This window comes from Procambarus clarkii, chromosome 73 (genome assembly GCF_040958095.1).
Source record: "Procambarus clarkii isolate CNS0578487 chromosome 73, FALCON_Pclarkii_2.0, whole genome shotgun sequence".
Classification (NCBI taxonomy): domain Eukaryota; kingdom Metazoa; phylum Arthropoda; class Malacostraca; order Decapoda; family Cambaridae; genus Procambarus; species Procambarus clarkii.
Window position 1 is genome coordinate 15,443,680 of NC_091222.1, and position 21,480 is coordinate 15,465,159.

Genomic DNA, 21,480 nt, shown 5'->3' on the forward strand with positions numbered 1-21,480 from the left:
AATGCTTACCAGTATCATAAGAAAGGCAAAACTTGCATATTATGTGAATAGATTCAATGAAGCAAAAGGCAACATGAAAAACACTTGGAAAACTATCTCTAGTATCCTAGGAACTAAGCAACACTCACATAACCAAATAAAACTCTACAAGGATGGGGATATACCGTCAACTGATTTAGAAATGGCAAATGAATTTAATAGTTTCTTTTCATCGGTTGGTGCTAATCTTGCCAGTAAAATCCCACAGACTCAGACACATATTAACACATATCTCTCAGGCAGCTATCCAAACTCTCTTCTCCTTTCACCAATCAGCCCGGCAGATGTTGTGTCCATCATACACTCTCTAAAAACCAAGGCAGGGAACACCAGTGAAATTCCGTCCATTGTGTACAAGAGAGCCTCCCATGCCCTTGCCCCACCCATAGCACTACTGTTCAACAAATCTATAGAGTGTCACACCTTCCCTGATATCCTCAAAAAAGCAAGAGTAACGCCAGTCCATAAAGGAGGCAATCCGGCGGACATAAACAATTATAGACCAATATCAAATCTACCCATTCTATCAAAAATATTTGAAAAAATTATTTACAAACAGCTCTATTCCTACCTCGTAAAATTCGACATACTCAGCCCCTGCCAGTTTGGCTTCCGGTCCCAAAAGAGCACCAACGATGCAATCATTAGTCTCCTTGACGTTATCTACTCAGCCCTTGACAAAAATGAGTTTCCGATTGGACTCTTCATTGACCTAAGAAAAGCCTTTGATACTGTTAATCACAACTACCTCTTACTTAAACTCCAGCATTATGGAATCCGAGGCCTTGCCCTTGACTACATCCGATCCTATCTTAGTGACAGACACCAATATGTAACCATCAATGATACAACTTCGTCCACTCTACCAATTACCGTTGGAGTGCCACAGGGCAGCATTTTAGGACCTCTTCTATTTCTTATATATATAAACGATCTGCCTAATGTCTCTAATATTCTCAAACCTATACTGTTTGCTGACGATACTACTCTTATCTATTCAAACCTCAACCCACATACACTAAATAATGTTGTGAATAATGAATTAAAAAAAGTCCACTTATGGATGTCAACGAACAAACTAACATAAAACATCGAAAAGACTTACTACATCTTATTTGGAAGCAAATCATCAAATGCAATTCAGCTACAGATAGACAACATTAACATCAGTAATAAAAATGATGGCAAGTTTCTTGGCCTATTCCTAGACAAGAGACTCAATTTCAGCACCCACATTCAACACATAACTAAGAAAGTCTCTAAGACAGTTGGTATACTCTCCAAAATCAGATATTATGTTCCTAACTCTGCTCTCCTCTCACTATATTATGCACTAATTTACCCCTATCTTAATTATGGTATCTGTGCATGGGGGTCTACCACTGCAAACCACCTTAAGCCCATCATCACACAGTAAAAATCTGCTATCAGAATGATAACTAACTCAGCTTTCAGACAACACTCAGCTCCCTTGTTTAAATCCCTAAACTTGCTAAATATTAACTCCCTCCACACATTCTCTTGTGTCAACTACATTTACAAAACCCTGTTCTTAAATGCAAACCATGCTCTGAAACTCTCCCTGGACAGATGTAATAGGACCCATTATCACCACACCAGAAATAAATATCTCTTTGATATCCCCAGGGTCAAACTTAATCTGTGTAAACACTCTATGCAAATTAAGGGACCTAGTTTATGGAACTCACTCCCTAGTGAATTGAAAAACTGTAAAACTTTTGCCTTATTTAAAAGCAAAACCAAAAAGTACCTAACTTCATCTTCTTAGTTTCTTACACTGAGCTTTAAATTTGCTCTGTACCTAGTGTTACCCAATCTCCTAATTTTTATGTAATTTCAAACAACCTTATCATTGTGTTCATTGCTGTCTTCTTTTACGTGCTAGCCATATGCTGTATTGTGACTACCAATTTTTGTCAACTACCATTCAAGTTGTCATTGCAACCAATCTTATATTGTTTCTGCTGTATTATGCCTACCAATTTTTTTGTCAACTACCATTCAAGCTGTCATTGCAATCAATCTTAGCTACCTATGTGCTTTAATATACTGTACCTACAATTTTCTCTCATCTTTTTTTTCATTTCATGTAATCTGTTATCATTTTTTGTCTATAATTTTGCAAGTATTTACCTCCTTAAAATTTTCTTAGATTAAGGACCTGCCCGAAACGCTGCGCGTGCTAGTGGCTGTACAAGACTGTAACTACCATATTTGTATCCTCACATTCCTTATGTACATTCTTGTATATGCATAAATAAATAAATAAATAAACATATTTCGTCTCCAAGCATTTCGTAACGACCCAGTAAGTGAAGTAGGGAACTTAAGTCGTGCCATGAGGACCGAATTACAAACTCTTGCACACGAGTATCAACTAAATGTTCCCCCTGGAGCCAACAAAAATGACTTGCATAATATAATCTTGGATCACCTCTTAGATGAAGGAAAGATAGACTCTGAAACTCACGAAAACTATTCTATTGCAGATAAACATGCTCTGGCAGTTATGAAATTTAAGCTCGAACTAGCAAACATAGAGCGGGAACAGCAAAAAGAAGCTCTCCAGATAAGGGAACGTGAGGCTGCCCTAAGGAAGGAAGAACAAGAACGCGAGGTGGCCCTAAAGGAGCGCGAGATGGCCCTAAAGAAAGAAGATGCGGCCCTACACGAAGAGCGTGAGCGAGTACAGCTTGAAGCAAGACAACGTCACCTGGAGATGCAACGCGAGCATGATAAGAAGCAAGCTGATATGGCTCTAGCATGTCATCAACAAGAACTCGCGTTGGAAACTACACACCACACTCAGCGCCAACAAGCTACAGCTAGTCTCCCCGTAAGTTTCAATGTCTCCCATGCCAGTAAGTTAATGCCACCATTCGTTGAGACAGAGATAGACGTGTTTTTCACCACTTTTGAGACCCTAGCGAAAAAAACTTAGCTGGCATGAAGATCAATGGTCTACCCTTCTCAGAGTGCATGTCACAGGTAGAGCTGTGATTACTCTCAGTACCTTAGCGTCTGAGAATGACTACCAAACCCTGAAGCAAGCAGTTTTGGACGCCTACCTTCTCTCCACCGTAAGCTACAGACGAAAATTCCGTGATTATCTAAAGGCAAGTACCACCACCTTTCTAGAATTTGCCAATACAAGGAAAAGATATTTCATGAAATGGCTGTGTTACGACCCTGGGTTCCTCAGTGGAAACCAGAGGTCAAAATTGAGCTATTAAACTTTCTTATAGTTTAGTTTGACGCATCACGAGCTGAAATTGTTTGTATCTTCCCTGTCAGACGTAAGACTATTCTTGTTTCTCAAAGAGCATTTAAAGACAGAGCTTGGGGTTGATTATTAAATAATAACATAGGCACCAACTATGTTTACTAATACTTTCTAATCATTTGTAAAGTAAACCTGAGTAAACTTGGTATAGGGCTGCGGTACGATTAGTTGAGCAGTCTGCCGGCAGTGATACAGCTGGGGGGAAGGAGACTGAGAGACTCGGTCCCTCTCTGAGCTGGCGTTGGGTGGACAGGATCCTCCTACCCTTCCTCCTCGTTCCTTATTTCTGTGTCTTGTTTCCAGCTAAGTATACTGTGTACATTCTTCATTGTCTGGCATACACGTGTTCTATGTGCAGAGTATTATATTTTGTGTGTAGTAGGTGTTCTTAGTGTTTATATTACTAGCTATTCTAAGGGGGGTCCCAGTGGAACCACGTGGTTTCCCTACCCTAAGCTGACTCTAGCTTCAAGTGTTTCCCTATTAGAACTTTACCCTAGCTTGTGTTCAGTGTAAAACCTTGTATCCTGCTTAAGTGGACCAAGGCTTTTAACGTAAGATAATGTTGTAAAGTTATTATTGTTTTTGTTATTGGTGTGAATGTATATGGGGGGGTTGTTAATGGGTTAATAAATAAGTAAGTGAAGTAAGGGAGTATCAGTTCTACCTGTGTAGGAGATCTTAGATCAACCTCTAGACTGACTTTGTGTGTAGCCAAGTATTCAGCACTGCTTATAGTTTTATTTGGGGGCCAGGCCTTTGAGATCTCCCATATTGATAACTCTTAATGCTACTATTGCCCCTACATCCAGATAGTTCTAGGCCCCATAGTACAGACACTCCCCTTATTTAACAAGTGGTTGGCCTGACCAGGAGGAACAGTAAATTGAAAAAATTTAATTTTTAAGTGCCAAAACTAAAAATTTTTGTTTTCCGCAGACCGGTTGTGTGTTAGCCTAGGGTCCAGCTCATCTAGCAGAAGAATATTCTTACACTGACTGGACACCCAGCTGGATCCCTTCACGATTGAGGTAAGTGTGGCCTTGTGTTAGGGGCCGTGCAAATTTTTGTTTTTTCCAATTTTAATTTTTAATTTTTTCTTTGGCTAGGAGCTAAATTAATTAGTGATGGAGGCTAAAATGCAGGAACTGGCAGGGAATCCTTCAGTGGTAGAGATAAAGAAACTTACCAAGTCTAATTTAGTATTGTTAGGCAAGGAATTTGGCCTAGAATTAAATGACGCGGATAAAAAGTGGACTTTGGTGAATGAAATATTACAGCATTGTATTGATCAAGAACTATTGGCAAGTGATACACCTTTATGCCAGCCTTGCCAAGCAGAAAGTGCAGCTCATAGGGATAGAGAGTTAGCTCTAGAGTTAGCAAAAATAAAATTAGAGGAGCAAAGACTCAAAACCGAGGAGGCTAGAATTAGAGCAAATACCACTGGATCTCCACCTGCCGGGGATTCAAACCCCAGGCATTATGAGAAAAAGCATAACTTGCCTGAATTTTCAGAGTCAGACCCTGAAAGGTTTTCAACCATTTTCAGAGATTGGCCATGTCCATGACCTGGCCAAAGGAAGAGTGGGTGAAAATCCTACAGGGAAGACTTAGGAGTAAGGCCCAAGATATTTTTATAAATATGCCTGATGAAGAGTGTTTTGAATATGATAAAGTCAGGGAACGAATTTTGCGGGCATATGAAATTACTCCTAAAGCTCACCGCCAAGCTTATCGCAACCTTTGGCCTACTCACAACCAACCGCTCACTGAATTTGCTAATGATCAAATTAGATTGTTTGATAAATAGATTCGCTCGGCTAAAGCCGAAACATACGAGACACTTGAGAATGTTATGTTAATAGAGCAGTTTATAGATAATATGCCAGATAATGTAGCACAGTATATTAGAGGAAGGGTAGAGGTAAATTCTAAAATAGGGGATTTGGCCAAGATGGCAGAAAACTACCAGTTGGCGGGCAGAAGGCCCAATAAAAATAATTATACCCCACAGAGTAGCAAAACTTATACCCACAGCCAGTCCAGACCAGCTCATTCTAACCCTTTACCTAATGCACCTTCTGCTTCAGACATAACTAACCCTGTTAAATTGTCTAACCCCACGACACCTAAGAGTGAACCGAAGGGTAAGTCTGTTAGTAATGTCTCTTCTCCCCGACGTATCTGTGGTCATTGTAAACGTCCAAACCACACTATTAGCCGTTGTTGGCAACTGAACCCGAAAAAAAGACCCAATGCTCTAGTTGTGACACAGGGCTTGAGGCCTTCGGAAGGGTTAGGGAGTAAGACCTCCAACCCGCAGTGGTTGGACTTGCTTACCCCATTCTTATCGAAAGGGAGACTACTTTTGTCTGAGGGTTCTTCCTGGAAGGACGTGGTGATCTTCCGAGACACCGGTGCCATCCAGACTTTAATTTTAGAGAGTGCTTTGCAAGGTGCCAACACTCTCGACACTAGAGAGGTGGTACTGGTCGAGGGTGTCACTAGTGATACTCGAGCAGTACCACTCCATAAGGTTACCCTGGAATCTGATTTCCACAAGGGTGTTTGTACAGTCGGAGTCACTTCATACCTACCTTTCCCTAATGTTGATGTAATATTGGGTAATGATTTAGCAGGGGATAAGGTAGGGGACTCCAGACTGCCTACTATGTTGCCTAACCCTAAGGTTTGCTTGGATCCACCTGCCGCAGAGAATAATGTTGTGTACCCTGTGTGCGCAGTGACCAGGTCTATGGGACTTAACTGTAAGGGTAGCCCTGTGCTTGCCAAGGTGGTAAATCCCGAGGACACGAGGAACTTTCCGAGTGGTGAAAACCAAGTGGACCTCGCGGACACGTTCATGGCCCGACTCGATGACATGGCCGAGGACATTGTGGAGAGCCTGCCACCGCCACCTACCGAGAGTAGTGGGGAGATGGAGGAGAACACTGTTGAGCCTCGGCCAGTGGCATCTGACCAAGGCCTAGATGCCTCCTTGAGTGAGTTACAGAAAGCTGACCCCACTCCTGCAGATTGTCATGAGACAGCCGTCTCTATGGAGGAAATTGTAGATGCAGCAACTGGGTACTACTACAATGATCTGATTTTGATGAGAAAATGAAGACCACAGAGTGCTCCTTTGTCAAATGAGTGAGAGGTAGTCCACCAGGTTATGTTGCCGCCCTGCTATAAAGAAAGAGTTTTGGCAGCTGCTCATGATTTATTTATTTATTTATTTATTTATTTATTTATTTATTTATGCATATACAAGAATGTACATAAGGAATGTGAGGATACAAATATGGTAATTACAGTCTTGTAAAGCCACTAGCACGCGCAGCGTTTCGGGCAGGTCCTTAATCTAAGAAAATTTTAAGGAGGTAAATACTTGCAAAATTTATAGACAAAAAAAATGATAACAGATTACATGGAATGAAAAAAAAAGATGAGAGAAAATTATAGGTACAGTATATTAAAGCACATAGGTAGCTATGATTGATTGCAATGACAGCTTAAAATGGTAGTTGACAACAAATTGGTAGGCACAATACAGCAGAAACAATATAAGATTGATTGCAATGACAGCTTGAATGGTAGTTGACAAAAATTGGTAGTCACAATACAGCATATGGCTAGCACATAAAGGAAGACAGCAATGAACACAATGATAAGGTTGTTTGATATTACATAAAAATTAGGAGATTGGGTAACACTAGGTACAGAGCAAATTTAAAGCTCAGTGTAGAAAACTAAATAGATGAAGTTAGGTACTTTTTGGTTTTGCTTTTAAATAAGGCAAAAGTTTTACAGTTTTTCAATTCACTAGGGAGTGAGTTCCATAGACTAGGTCCCTTAATTTGCATAGAGTGTTTACACAGATTAAGTTTGACCCTGGGGATATCAAAGAGATATTTATTTCTGGTGTGGTGATAATGGGTCCTATTACATCTGTCCAGGGAGAGTTTCAGAGCATGGTTTGCATTTAAGAACAGGGTTTTGTAAATGTAGTTGACACAAGAGAATGTGTGGAGGGAGTTAATATTTAGCAAGTTTAGGGATTTAAACAAGGGAGCTGAGTGTTGTCTGAAAGCAGAGTTAGTTATTATTCTGATAGCAGATTTTTGCTGTGTGATGATGGGCTTAAGGTGGTTTGCAGTGGTAGACCCCCATGCACAGATACCATAATTAAGATAGGGGTAGATTAGTGCATAATATAGTGAGAGGAGAGCAGAGTTAGGAACATAATATCTGATTTTGGAGAGTATACCAACTGTCTTAGAGACTTTCTTAGTTATGTGTTGAATGTGGGTGCTGAAGTTGAGTCTCTTGTCTAGGAATAGGCCAAGAAACTTGCCATCATTTTTATTACTGATGTTAATGTTGTCTATCTGTAGCTGAATTGCATTTGATGATTTGCTTCCAAATAAGATGTAGTAAGTCTTTTCGATGTTTAATGTTAGTTTGTTCGTTGACATCCATAAGTGGACTTTTTTTAATTCATTATTCACAACATTATTTAGTGTATGTGGGTTGAGGTTTGAGTAGATAAGGGTAGTATCGTCAGCAAACAATATAGGTTTGAGAATATTAGAGACATTAGGCAGATCGTTTATATATATAAGAAATAGAAGAGGTCCTAAGATGCTGCCCTGTGGCACTCCAACGGTAATTGGTAGAGTGGAAGAAGTTGTATCATTGATGGTTACATATTGGTGTCTGTCACTAAGATAGGATCGGATGTAGTCAAGGGCAAGGCCTCGGATTCCATAATGCTGGAGTTTAAGTAAGAGGTAGTTGTGATTAACAGTATCAAAGGCTTTTCTTAGGTCAATGAAGAGTCCAATCGGAAACTCATTTTTGTCAAGGGCTGAGTAGATAATGTCAAGGAGACTAATGATTGCATCATTGGTGCTCTTTTGGGACCGAAAGCCAAACTGGCAGGGGCTGAGTATGTCGAATTTTACGAGGTAGGAATAGAGCTGTTTGTAAATAATTTTTTCAAATATTTTTGATAGAATGGGTAAATTTGATATTGGTCTATAATTGTTTATGTCCGCCGGATTGCCTCCTTTATGGACTGGCGTTACTCTTGCTTTTTTGAGGATATCAGGGAAGGTGTGATACTCTATAGATTTGTTGAACAGTAGTGCTATGGGTGGGGCAAGGGCATGGGAGGCTCTCTTGTACACAATGGACGGAATTTCACAGGTGTTCCCTGCCTTGGTTTTTAGAGAATGTATGATGGACACAACATCTGCCGGGCTGATTGGTGAAAGGAGAAGAGAGTTTGGATAGCTGCCTGAGAGATATGTGTTAATATGTGTTTGAGTCTGTGGGATTTTACTGGCAAGATTAGCACCAACCGATGAAAAGAAACTATTAAATTCATTTGCCATTTCTAAGTCAGTTGACGGTATACCCCCATCCTTGTAGAGTTTTATTTGGTTATGTGAGTGTTGTTTAGTTCCTAGGATACTAGAGATAGTTTTCCAAGTGCTTTTCATGTTGCCTTTTGCTTCATTGAATCTATTCACATAATATGCAAGTTTTGCCTTTCTTATGATACTGGTAAGCATTGATGAGTACCTTTTAGCTACTTCCTTTGAAACTAGGCCAATCCTAACTTTCTTTTCATATTCATGTTTCTTGTTGATTGAGTTGAGAATGCCACTTGTGAGCCATGGATTGTTTAATCTTTTGTCAGTTACTTGCTTGGTAAGAAGGGGACAATGAATGTTGTAGAGGCTTAGAGTTTTGGAGATGAAGAGGTTAGCTAATGAATTTATATCATGGGTATTATTGAATTCAGAATCCCAGTTAATATTGTAAAGTGCCTCTGTAAGATTGTCTAAAGCTGATTCACTGTGTAGCCTAAATGAAAGTTTCTTGCTTTTTGGTGGTGTTATGTCCATGTTCGCTATGAGAAAGGTAGGATAGTGGTCAGTTGTTCTGTCGTAGATTATACCAGATACAAGGGGAGCTGTTATGTTTGTCCATATGTGGTCCAAGGTAGTGGCTGATGTTTGAGTGACTCGGGTAGGTTTGGTGATTGTGGGGATTAGCATACAGGAGTTCATGCTGTTAAGGAAATAGTCAACTTGAGAGCAATTTTGTTGACCCAGGTCAATATTAAAATCTCCTCCCAGAATGAAGTGGTTTTTGTTGAGATTGTTGTTTATAATAAGATTCCTTAGGTTGTCTGAGAAAGAAGCTATGTTAGTATTGGGAAATCTATAGATGGCTCCAATAGTCAAAGAAGATTTAAGGGATTTAATTGTAAACTGAGCAAAAGTATATTCACAGTAGTCATCTCTGTCACTAATAACACTGTTGCAGATAAATGTATCTCGGTAATATATAGCTGTGCCACCACCTTTTTTATTAGGCCTACAGTTATGAATGGCTTTATAACCAGCTAAGTTGTAGAGTTGGGTATAGTCTCTATTTAGCCAAGTTTCTGTTAAAATAATGAACGATAGGTTAGTACCTATTGCTGTGAGTAATGCATTTAAATCGTCAAAATGTTTACCAAGTGATCTAACATTTTGGTTATAAACTGATAGACAGGTGCTATTTTGAAGTTTGTTTTTAGCCTGGTGTGCTGTGAAATACTTGCAATAATGATGATCAATGTGCTGGTTGGTGTAGATATGAGACAGAAGATTTTGATCAGGATCAATATCAGTGTGCATAGGATGCAGAGGGATCACGATACAAGATACACGATAAAGCAAAACACAAGAATAAAAGCAAATACAATAAAATAGTAACAATTTAGAAGTAAAATAAAGATCCAATAGATAGCCAGGGAGGACACAGAAGTTACATAAAATAAAAAAAACAAAAAATCAGTAGAGACTGACAATATAAATGTAAAATAAAAAATAATAAGAAAAATGATAATCATAAAAAAAAAATGATCTTGAAGATAATTAGCTTAGTAGTGGTTAATTAACAGGGTAATAAAAAGCCCTAGGTTTAGTGACAAGGGGATTAACTAAGAACAAATAATTAAGAGTATAAAACAGGCAAAGATGACAAACAAAAAAATAAAAAAATAAAAATAAAAATAAACACCTTTGGAAAGGAAAGGCAGAGCTTAAGTACACTTTGGTTGTATGTGAGACTACAAATTATGTTCAGGTTATTCAGCTGATATCCCACAGTCATCCAGGAAAGAAGTGAGGTGTGCTTCAGTGGTTATGACATAAGTTTTTCCAGAGTCAGTCTTCCTAGCTATTACTTTCCCATCGCGCACAAAACAATGTTTAATAGCAGTGGATCTATTGCAAATTCCACATAGTTTAAATAAGAGATTTTGTCTGAATCTGGTAAGACATTCGTTCACATAAACCTTGGATTTCATAGCGACTGCAGTAGTGATAAGGTCTGACTTGCGGGAGCAGCTATCTAACTTCACCCTTATCTTTCTGTTGTTTGTACCAGATGATTTGGCACCCACTCTATAAGCTGACTTAATGTCTCTTGCTTCGATTGAATAATTCAACTTAGTACGCAATTCCTGGATCACGATGGCAGTACAGTCTTCTCTGTCAGTTTCATGGGGAAAATCCTGTGATAGATGATGACAGAATCAAGGAGCTTAAGCTGGTCTGATTCGTCTTGGGTTGCAGTGTGTTGCTGTTGTAGGGAGTTAAAATGGTTCTCTAACTTTTGTAGCATCTCTTCTTGCTTCTTAGAGGTTTCTGCTGGTTTAAAGTTAGTAACCGAAATCTGAAGAGAGCTTAATTCCTGTTCGAGGTGGCCGACTCTGGCAGACAGATCTTGGTTAATCTTGCGCATGGCCAAAGCATCACTCTGAAGCTTCATTATCAGGTCCGACTGCTGTCGGATTATAGACTTTTGGTCGTCATGTATTTGAGTCAATAATCTGAGCCATGGATTATCAGCGAGACGCTTAAAGTCAGTACATGGGGAGGCAGCTCGTTTAAGTTGCTCCATATGGTTACATAACTGTTGTAAGGCTCGAGTCAGTGACGACGCTTCAATCAGCTGGGAAGGTTTGTTATTGTTGACGCAGGGAGGGTCGGTACTCCCCCTGGTAGCCCCTAAGGGGGAGGCAGCCGCATTATTCCTGTTGTTAGCTTGGCTGGTTGGGTTCATCCTGATAGGTGTGCTATCATTCTTTACGGCCTTGCCGAGCTTAGAATTGTTTGGCATGGTAGCAGCAGAGATGTATGCAGCAGATGGGGTAGACTCGTTGATATGGCAGCAGCAAACGTCAGGTCAGCTTCCTCCAGGGAGCAACACTAATGAGGTCGAGATGAGCTAGTAGGTTAGGTTTTGTCGAATATTTCGGTCACATTTAGGTCACTGGGTACTTAGCTGCCTTCTGGGGTTGTTACATCATGTTAGGGATGTTGTGGGCTCAAGGAGCAGCTGATAAAGTTGGAGGGGCAGCAGGGTCGTCAGGAGCGGATGAGCGTTCGAGCGTGAAAAAAAAGATGATGATTCTATGGGGGGACATCTAGGTATTAATATTATGTATCACAAAATTGTAAAGTATTTTTTCTGGCCCAAGCTGAAAAGCGATGTGGTAAAATTTTGTAATGCATGTATTGTTTGTCAACTTGTTGGGAAACCAAACCAGACTCCACCTAAAAGCTCCTCTAAGGCCTATTGTCGTGCCAGAGGAACCATTTTCTCATGTGGTAATGGACTGTGTTGGACCATTACCTAGAACTAAGTCTGGTAATATTTACCTAATCACGATGATGTGTATCACTATTCGTTACCCAGAGGCTTTTGCTGTAAGGAACATCCGAGCAAAAACTGTTGTTGCTCGTATGTTGCAATTTTTTTCCACTTTTGGACTGCCTCGGGGCGTGCAAACTGACAATGGTACTAACTTTAAGTCTGATATTTTTTAACAATTCTGTAAAGACCATGGAATAACTCATAAGGTTTCCAGCCCATACCATCCACAGAGTCAGGGGGTAATTGAACGTTTCCATCTAACTCTGAAGCAGATGTTGAAGACATCGTGAGAGAGTTCCCACACCTTCTGGGATGAGAATTTACTGTATGTTTTGTTTGTGGCAAGAGAGGGATTACAAAGTTCTCTGGGTTATTCTCCTTTTAAGTTAGTCTTTGGCCATAAAGTTCGTGGACCCTTGCAAATGTTACAGGAGAATCTGTTAGGGAACGTATCGTTAACCGAAGGTTCGGCTTTCTTTGCGCAACACCACCAGAGACTCAAGGACTGCTAGGCGGCGGCACTAAAGTATCTTGGGAAGGCCCAGGAAAAGATGAAAGAATCAAACGATGCTAAGGCTAAGTGGCGGGTATTTCAGCCTGGCGACCCTGTCCTGGTATTAAAGCCTCGACTAGGGAACACTATGTCCCACAAGTACGAAGGCCCCTACATTGTGACAGAAAAGACTGGGGACCTCACGTACAAAGTGAGGCACTCTGACAAGCATAACCAGGTAATGCTCGTACATGTAAATCGGCTGAAGAAGTTCCAGGGCCCCAGGCCCATTGCACTAACCAATGTTTCCATTTCCAGTGAGGGAGGGGATGATTGTTCTAGGAACCCAACTATTCTCATTCTCAATCCTGCCAAACTTGTCAAAAATTTTTGAAAAACTAATCTATAAGCAGCTTTACTCATATCTAGCCAAACTCAATATACTTAGCCCTTGCCAATATGGCTTCAGGCCCAAAAAAAGCACTAACGATGCACTTATTAGTATGCTTAACTCGATTCATACAGCTCTTGATCAAAATGAGTTCCCTGTTGGGTTATTTGTGGACCTGCGTAAAGCTTTCGATACTGTCAACCACCAAAACCTTCTTCTTAAATTACATCATTATGGTGTCAGAGGACACTCCCTACAATACCTCAATTCCTACCTTACTGACAGGCTCCAATGTGTTTCTGTGAATAATACAATTTCTCCCACACTACCCATCAACATTGGTGTTCCCCAGGGCAGCATACTTGGCCCTCTCCTCTTTCTCATCTACATTAATGACCTTCCAAATGCCTCCCAACACCTCAAACCAATTCTATTTGCTGATGACACAACCTTCATTTACTCCAGTCCTGATCCACTTGCTCTAAATGCCACAGTAAATACTGAGCTTAATAAAGTCCATCTGTGGCTAACTGCCAACAAACTCACCCTTAACATTGACAAAACTTTCTATATTCTGTTTGGCAATAAATCCTCTAATCAAATAAATCTCAAAATAAACAATACCCAAATTTGTAACAAATTAGATGGCAAATTCCTTGGCATTCTCATTGACCACAAGCTGAATTTCCAGGGACACATTCTAAACATATCAAAAAAAGTTTCAAAAACTGTGGGCATTCTTTCTAAGATCAGATATTATGTACCACGCCCTGCCCTGGTGACTCTCTATTACTCCCTTATCTATCCATATCTCAACTATGGTATTTGTGCTTGGGGCTCTACTACCCAAAATCACTTACGTCCTCTAATTACTCAACATAAAGCTGCTATTAGGACAATATCCAATTCTGGCCCCAGACATCACTCGGTACCCCTACTCAAATCTCTGAATATGTTAGACATTAAGTCACTGCACATTCTCTCATGTGTATTATACATATATAAAACGCTAAACTATAATGCCAATCCTGATCTCAAAAGCTTCATAGAAGGTTGTAACAGAACCCATGAGCACCACACCAGAAATAAATACAGTTTTGATATTCCTAGAGTACGACTAAATCAAACCAGAAATGCTCTACAAATCAAGGGGCCCAGAATGTGGAATGACCTTCCCAACCATGTTAAAGACTGTACCTCTCTCAACCAGTTTAAGTTAAAAACGAAGCTATACCTAATAAATTCCATGTAACCCACCTTACCCCCCTGTTGTCAACCCATGTATATTTTTTGTTTTTTTGTTTTTCAAATCAACGCTGTTTGAATGTAATTTTCTGTAATAATTTGTAATTGTATTTGTGCTGCTTTTTCAACAATGTTCCCCCCTCTTTTACCTCTATTTTTTATATGTACTCATCACATCTTTTCTTTTTACCCATTAGTTTTAAGCTGTAGTCATTAATGTTTTTCCTGCCCGAAACGCTTTGCGTAATAGTGGCTTTAGGCATTGTATGTACTAGCTCTATCTATAAAGCCAACAAACTTTGTAAATCTCTTTATGTATGTACCTTACCTAAATAAAGATTATTATTATTATTATTATCAATAATTTTAGTTCTGTGAATGCTGTGGAGGAGGGACTGTCCCATTTGCAGATGGCCCAATGTGAAGAGGTGCAGTCATTGGTTGATGAATTCTCCAGTCTGTTCGGGGAGGTCCCGACATAGACTGATGCCATTTGCCATGATGTCAAGTTGACGGACTACACCCCCATTCGCCTTCAACCCAACCAAGAAGGCCATCGTACGGAAGGAGGTCGACTTCTTGCTCCAGCACGGCCTCATCCGGCCGAGCCAGGGCTCTTGGTGCTCGCCCTGCCTTTTGGTCCCCAAACCAGACGGCTCCTGGCGATTATGCACCGACTACCGGCAGCTCAACGAGGTGAGCATTGTGGATGCCTATCCGTTGCCCCGTCTCGAGGACTCCATCGACGAAATCGGGAACACCTCGTATGTCTCGAAATTTGATCTCTCAAGGGGGGTACTATCAAATCCCGCTCACTGAACGTGCTAAACAACTAACTGCGTTCGTGACACCCGAGGGTGTTTTTGAGTATCAAGTGTTACCATGTGGCTTGCGTAATGCCCCTGCCACGTTCCAGAGACTCATGAACTCTTTGCTCGCTAATGTGCCAAATTGTCGGGCATATTTAGATGATATCGTGCTCTATGACAGTAATTGGGCTGACCACATAGCTAGGTTACGCCAGTTGTTCACAATTTTATAGAACGCAAATCTAACCTTAAATGCAATAAAGCGTCATTTTGGCCAAGGCACAGTGACGTACCTCGGTTATGAAGTGGGCCAAGGAAAAGTGTTACCTCGGCAATATAAAATCAGTGCCATTCTGGAGTATCCAGTGCTAAAGTCTAAAAAGGACGTTCAAAGATTTATCGGTATGTGTGCGTACTATCGACACTTTTGTCAGAACTTTTCCAGTGTTGCCACTTTTCTCACAGACTTGTTGCGGAAGGCCGTTAAATTTAAGTGGTCATCAGACTGTGCAGAGGCATTTAAAAATTTGAAATTGATCTTAGCTTCTGCCTCAGTGCTTGCTAGTCCAAGGTTCGACCGACCGTTTAAAAGTCATGTTGACGTGTCTGACTCGGGTGCTGGTGCAGTGTTGTTGCAAACTGGGGATGATCAGGTGGAACACCCAGTATATTATTACTCTGTGAAATTTGACAAGGCGCAGCGCAATTATTCAGTGGTAGAAAAAGAGGAGTTGGCGCTAGTGTTAACATGTAAAAAGTTTGAAGTTTACCTCGCAGGTAATATAGTGGAAGTGTACACGGACCATAACCCACTAGTCTTCTTGACTCAGATGAAAGGGAAGAATAAACGCATCCTCAGGTGGGCATTGTACCTACAGGACTTCAATCTGTCTATTACCCACCTACCGGGCCGGCTCAACATGATAGCCGACGCTCTGTCCCGGTTGCCTGAATAACATTCATCTGGGCCACAGGAAGCCATTTACCAACTGTCATGCTTTAGTTATTTTTTTTTTAGGTTCTCCTGTGACATTAAATATTCCGTGTCCAATTTATTTACTTCCCTGTTTTTTTGTGTATGTGTTTTTTTTCAGAGAATTCCTTTGTACCTTTCTTGCAGAGAAATTGTTGTTTTTGATCGATTTTTTTTTGTCATAGATTTTCCTTTTTATTCTCTGTATACTCTTACAAAAAAAATATGACTACTATTCTAGTAGTCGCATTTTTTTTTCTCTGAAGGGGGAGGAGTGTTACGACCCTGGGTTCCTCAGTGGAAACCAGAGGTCAAAACAGAGCTATTAAACTTTCTTATAGGATAGTTGGATGCATCACGAGCTGAAATTGTTTGTATCTTCCCTGCCAGACGTAAGACTATTCTTGTTTCTCAAAGAGCATTTAAAGACTGAGCTTGGGGTTGATTATTAAATAATAACATAGGCACCAACTATGTTTACTAATACTTTCTAATCATTTGTAAAGTAAACCTGAGTAAACTTGGTATAGGGCTGCGGTACGATTAGTTGAGCAGTCTGCCGGCAGCGAGCCAGCTGGGGGGAAGGAGACTGAGAGACTCGGTCCCTCTCTGAGCTGGCGTTGGGTGGACAAGATCCTCCTACCCTTCCTCCTCGTTCCTTATTTCTGTGTCTTGTTTCCAGCTAAGTATACTGTGTACATTCTTCATTGTCTGGCATACACGTGTTCTATGTGCAGAGTATTATACTTTGTGTGTAGTAGGTGTTCTTAGTGTTTATATTACTAGCTATTCTAAGGGGGGGTCCCAGTGGAATTACGTGGTCTCCCTACCCTAAGCTGACTCTAGCTTCAAGTGTTTCCCTATTAGAACTTTACCCTAGCTTGTGTTCAATGTAAAACCTTGTAGCCTGCTTAAGTGGACCAAGGCTTTTAACGTAAGATAATGTTGTAAAGTTGTTATTGTTTTTGTTATTGGTGTGAATGTATATGGAGGGTTGTTAAGGGGTTAATAAATAAGTAAGTGAAGTAAGGGAGTATCAGTTCTACCTGTGTAGGAGATCTTAGATCAACCTCTAGACTGACCTTGTGTGTAGCCAAGTATTCAGCACTGCTTATAGTTTTATTTGGGGGCCGGGCCTTTGAGATCTCCCATATTGATAACTCTTAATGCTTACTATCGCCCCTACATCCAGATAGTTCTAGGCCCCATAGTACAGACACTCTCATATATAACAGGCTGGAAGCAGCACATGTCTCTACATTTGCAGAACTCATCAACCTCATGCTAGTTGAGGAATTCTTGAGACGTGTTCCCCCCTTCCGTCCGTTTATATTTAGCAGACAAAGAAGAAACCGACTACATCAAATGTGCGACGTCGGCTGACACCTACAGCCTCATACATCGGCTAACACAAGACCCACCTTCCACTAAGAAGTCTTGGTATAGTTATGATAAAGTGAGTACCGATCAAGCAAGCTCTCAATTGTATTGCAAGTATTGCAAACTCTATGGACATACCATGGACAAATGTGGGAAAGCTCAATACAAAGGCAATAATGAAACTACTAAACCCAAACCGACTCCTCCTAAGTCCGGTAAGCCTGTGATGAATGTTGGTGTTCCTGTTAATGATCTTTCTCTCTTCAACAAACACCTGTATCCTGGCACTGTCTCTGCCAACGGTACAGATTCGGAGGGACGTTTCAAATTGAAGATCTTGAGGGACACAGCGGCTCTTCAGTTAATAATATTGAAATCGGCTGTGCCTAACATCACCTACACCGGGGAAACCGTCCTTATCACTGACCTCACTGCTACCACTCCGTATCCACTCGCCAGAGTCCACCTGGATTGTCCTTTCGTGACCGGTGAAGTCCAAGTCGCCATCAGGGAAAAGCCTTTTTCCATGTCTGGAGTGCAACTTCTCCTGGGCAACGACTTGGCAGAAGATCTGCAACCTTCCAACCTGATCATCATGGACAAACCCCAGGTGTGTAACTCTGTAGTGGACAATCCCATCTATAAGTATGTTCCAGCAGAGGTCCAAGAAAGTGATGAAGTTTCTCCTCCGGTTTTGGTGACTACCCGTGCACAAGCTGCACGCCCGCAACCAGCTGACTCTACTGCTACCGCTGACCCTCAAGACCCCTCAGAATCTACCACCGAATCTTACTATGTTGGAGTTCCGTAAGTTACGGAGGGAGGATCCTTCATTAACACCATTATTCTTCCAGGCTGAGACTCATCCTGACAGTATTCCTTGGTTCTTCCTAGAGAATCAGTTGCTCTACCGCAGGTACTGACCCAGTAAGCTGAAGGAGGATGACGATTGGGCAAATGTCGAACAACTAGTGGTTTCCACGAGCCTACGGCCCGATATTCTACACCTGAGCCACGAAGCACTTTCTCATTATGGTTTTAACAAAACCTACCACGGAATCAGACAAGACTACTACTGGCCAGGTATGGTTAAAGACGTCAAACGTTAGCAACAGTGTCGTATATGTCAGATGGCAGGGAAACCTAACATCCATATTCCCCAGGCTCCACTAAAACCCATTCAGGTGCCTGCGGAACCTTTCCACAGACTCATCATAGACTGTGTTGGTCCTTTACCCCGGACCACTTCTGGCAATGCTTATATACTAACCATCCTGTGTCCACCCACCAGATTCCCCATAGCAGTTCCTGCAAAGAACATTACGGCTACTACGGTGGTGAAACAACTATTGAAAATCTTTACTCAATACGGATTTCCACGGGAGATTCAAAGTGACTGTGGCATCAACTTTACCAGTGATCTCTTTAAGAAGACACTGGAAAAGTTCAACATCACTCAGGTATTGTCCAGCCCCTATCATCCTGCTTCACAGGGTTCTCTTGAACGTAGTCATCAAACGATATAAGCACTCCTTAAGAAATTTTGCAATGAAACCTTAAAAAACTGGGATAAACAACTTGACCTCATCATGTGCATTTTCAGAAGTCTCCCTAATGAGTCTCTAGGAGTATCTCCTTATGAGATGCTCTACGGACGTAAGTGCCGTACTCCTCTCAAAGCTTTTAAAGACTCTCTACGTAATGCCACCTTCAATGACCCTCAGAATGTGCCCCAGTTTCTTCAAAACTTTAAGCACATTCTAGAGAGAGTACGTAAATTTGCTAATGACAATCTATTGAAAGCTCAGGAGAGGATGAAGACCAATTTTGACCAACGCAGCAAAATAAGGAAATTTAAACCAGGAGACTTCGTGTTGGCATATTTTCCTATCCCAGGTTCTCCATTGCAAAACAAGTTTTCAGGACCATACCGCATCAAGGAGTGCAGAAACAACCACAACTACGTTCTTGATACTCCAGATAGACGGCGGAGGACCCAGTTGTGCCACATCAATCTACTCAAGGAGTATAAAGGTATTCCCCCCACTGTGTTAATGTCACTCTCCACTTTCAAAGATCCATACCTCCACAGTGAGACCTTCCCTGCTTCTCCTCCGGAAAGCTCTGACTCTGAATCAGTGCCTTCCAACTCGGAAATCCATAATGATCTTCCTAAAAATTTACAGGACTATGATAGTGCTCCTTTGCTATGTTCTGATCCCATTCTCGCCTCTCCAGATATCACGAAGCCCTTCCTCATCAAGGTCGACGCCAGTAGTACCGGCATCGGGGGCGTCCTACTACTACAACGAGGCGAGGAGGTTCTTCCTGTTAGCTACCATAGCTAAAAGTTGAAGCCTCACCAGAAGAACTACAGCGCTATCGAAAAGAAACTCCTCTCCATCGTCCTGAATCTGCAACATTTCGAACCTTACCTACAGGGGAATAGGTCTATTACCATCTACTCGGACCACAATCCCCTGTGGTTCCTACAACAGGCCCAATTCAGCAATCAACGTCTTCTAACTGGGCCCCGTACTTGCAGAATTTTAATCTGAAGATCTTCTACATCAAAGGTTCGGACAAGATCATAGCCGACTCCCTCTCCAGAGTCTACGAGGTAGAGACAGCTACTCCTACCTCTACACCAGCCACTGAAGTACTTAACCCGTAAGAGCAGGCTTCGGGGGAGAGCTGTTACGATAATCTCCTTCATGAGAGATTTGGCCTGCTCCTTCCTATCATCAAGCTACTTCAGTACATCTAAAACATCTAAATACTACAAGCAAGTGTAGTAAATATTGAGTCAAATACGTTTTGCCAGGCACAAACGTATCATCACACTCGCTCTCCACCCCCCCCCCCCTCCCTCGTCACCGATCACCAAACTACCATTTCCAGCCTGCCTGCTTCTGATTGGTGAATCGACGTCTGCACCACTGCACCTCAGCGCCCTCTACCTAGCCTATGTCTGGGCCTGAACCAGTCATTGAAGTTAGAATATCCTTGTGCTCTCAAGCTGTAAACAACCAACTGATATACGCTCTGTTTATTGGTGGATGTTCTCAGCTAGCGCTATATTCTCAGCACCTGTTTAATCATTTTTCTGTCTTTATTTTATTTGTAGAGTAACGTCACCACAGTTCTTATTTTTGTTATATTTTTTTGACTTGTTAATTTGCACTGTACATAGCCAAGGAATTGTCTTATTCATAATTTGTTTTTAAGTTAATTAAAGTTTCATTGTTCATACTATGTGTTTTGCGTGTCTTCCCTTACACAGACAACAACCAAGCAGTCGATCTTTTTTTTTTTTTGTAAATGTGATTAGGCATTAACATCAGCAAAAGTGAGGACTGCATTACCATCTACACTTTCCCGTCACAATATATATATTAGCTGAACCCGCCACGCGTTGCTGTGGCTCAGTATGGTTAAATGGAAAAGAAAGAAAAGAGAAAGCGCACGTTTCAAATATGTTTAATTTCACAATGTTTGTGGGTATACAATATGTTTTTTTGTTCCATTGTCTGTGGAGATATAGAGATTGTCTGGTTTGCTGACTCTAGAACACGCAATACATAACCCAGCAAACATTTTCATGTTTTTAAAACATCCTAAAAACGACATTTCATTGTTTTCAGCACGTTTATAATTACGTTTAGAAAAGGTTTTTTGAGAACTTTTATATACAACCTTAGAACGTATATAATTAACATTTCTAAAAACTTTTTTATGATCTTTTAATTACCTACATTAAAGCGTTTAGGGTAAATTAGGGTATAATAATTTTGTAATTCATATCTGAAATAGAAAGGGAGAGAAAGAAAGAAGACATATCTGAGATAGAAATGGACATCCTATATATGTATGTGCAAATTACAAATAAATAGGGTACAAAAAGAGAATTAAAATATTATATTTATTTAATTAAGAATGAGTAATACAACAAAATATATGTAATAGCTCGAAATATATAGACTATATCTATAACAGAATATAAAAGTAAAAATTTAAAAATCTATATATGCAATATGTGAACACAATAGATTTTGTGATCAAGCAGCCTGTGATTCATGTCATGCTGAGATCAGTCTGACGTTATAAGCAGTTATTGTTACT

General features: G+C 40.8%; 1 protein-coding gene across 1 annotated transcript in view; it reads left to right on the plus strand.

Moving 5' to 3' along the window:
• LOC138356615 (trichohyalin-like) overlaps window positions 1–20,032 on the plus strand; it is a 30,416-nt gene extending 10,384 nt beyond the window's left edge. Inside the window, exons 5-7 of the mRNA XM_069312801.1 lie at window positions 2,502–2,896; window positions 19,299–19,688; window positions 19,904–20,032. Of these exons, the coding sequence (XP_069168902.1) occupies window positions 2,502–2,896; window positions 19,299–19,688; window positions 19,904–20,032 (914 nt within the window). The remainder of the gene's footprint in view (window positions 1–2,501; window positions 2,897–19,298; window positions 19,689–19,903) is intronic.
• Window positions 20,033–21,480: the final 1,448 nt, after the last annotated feature.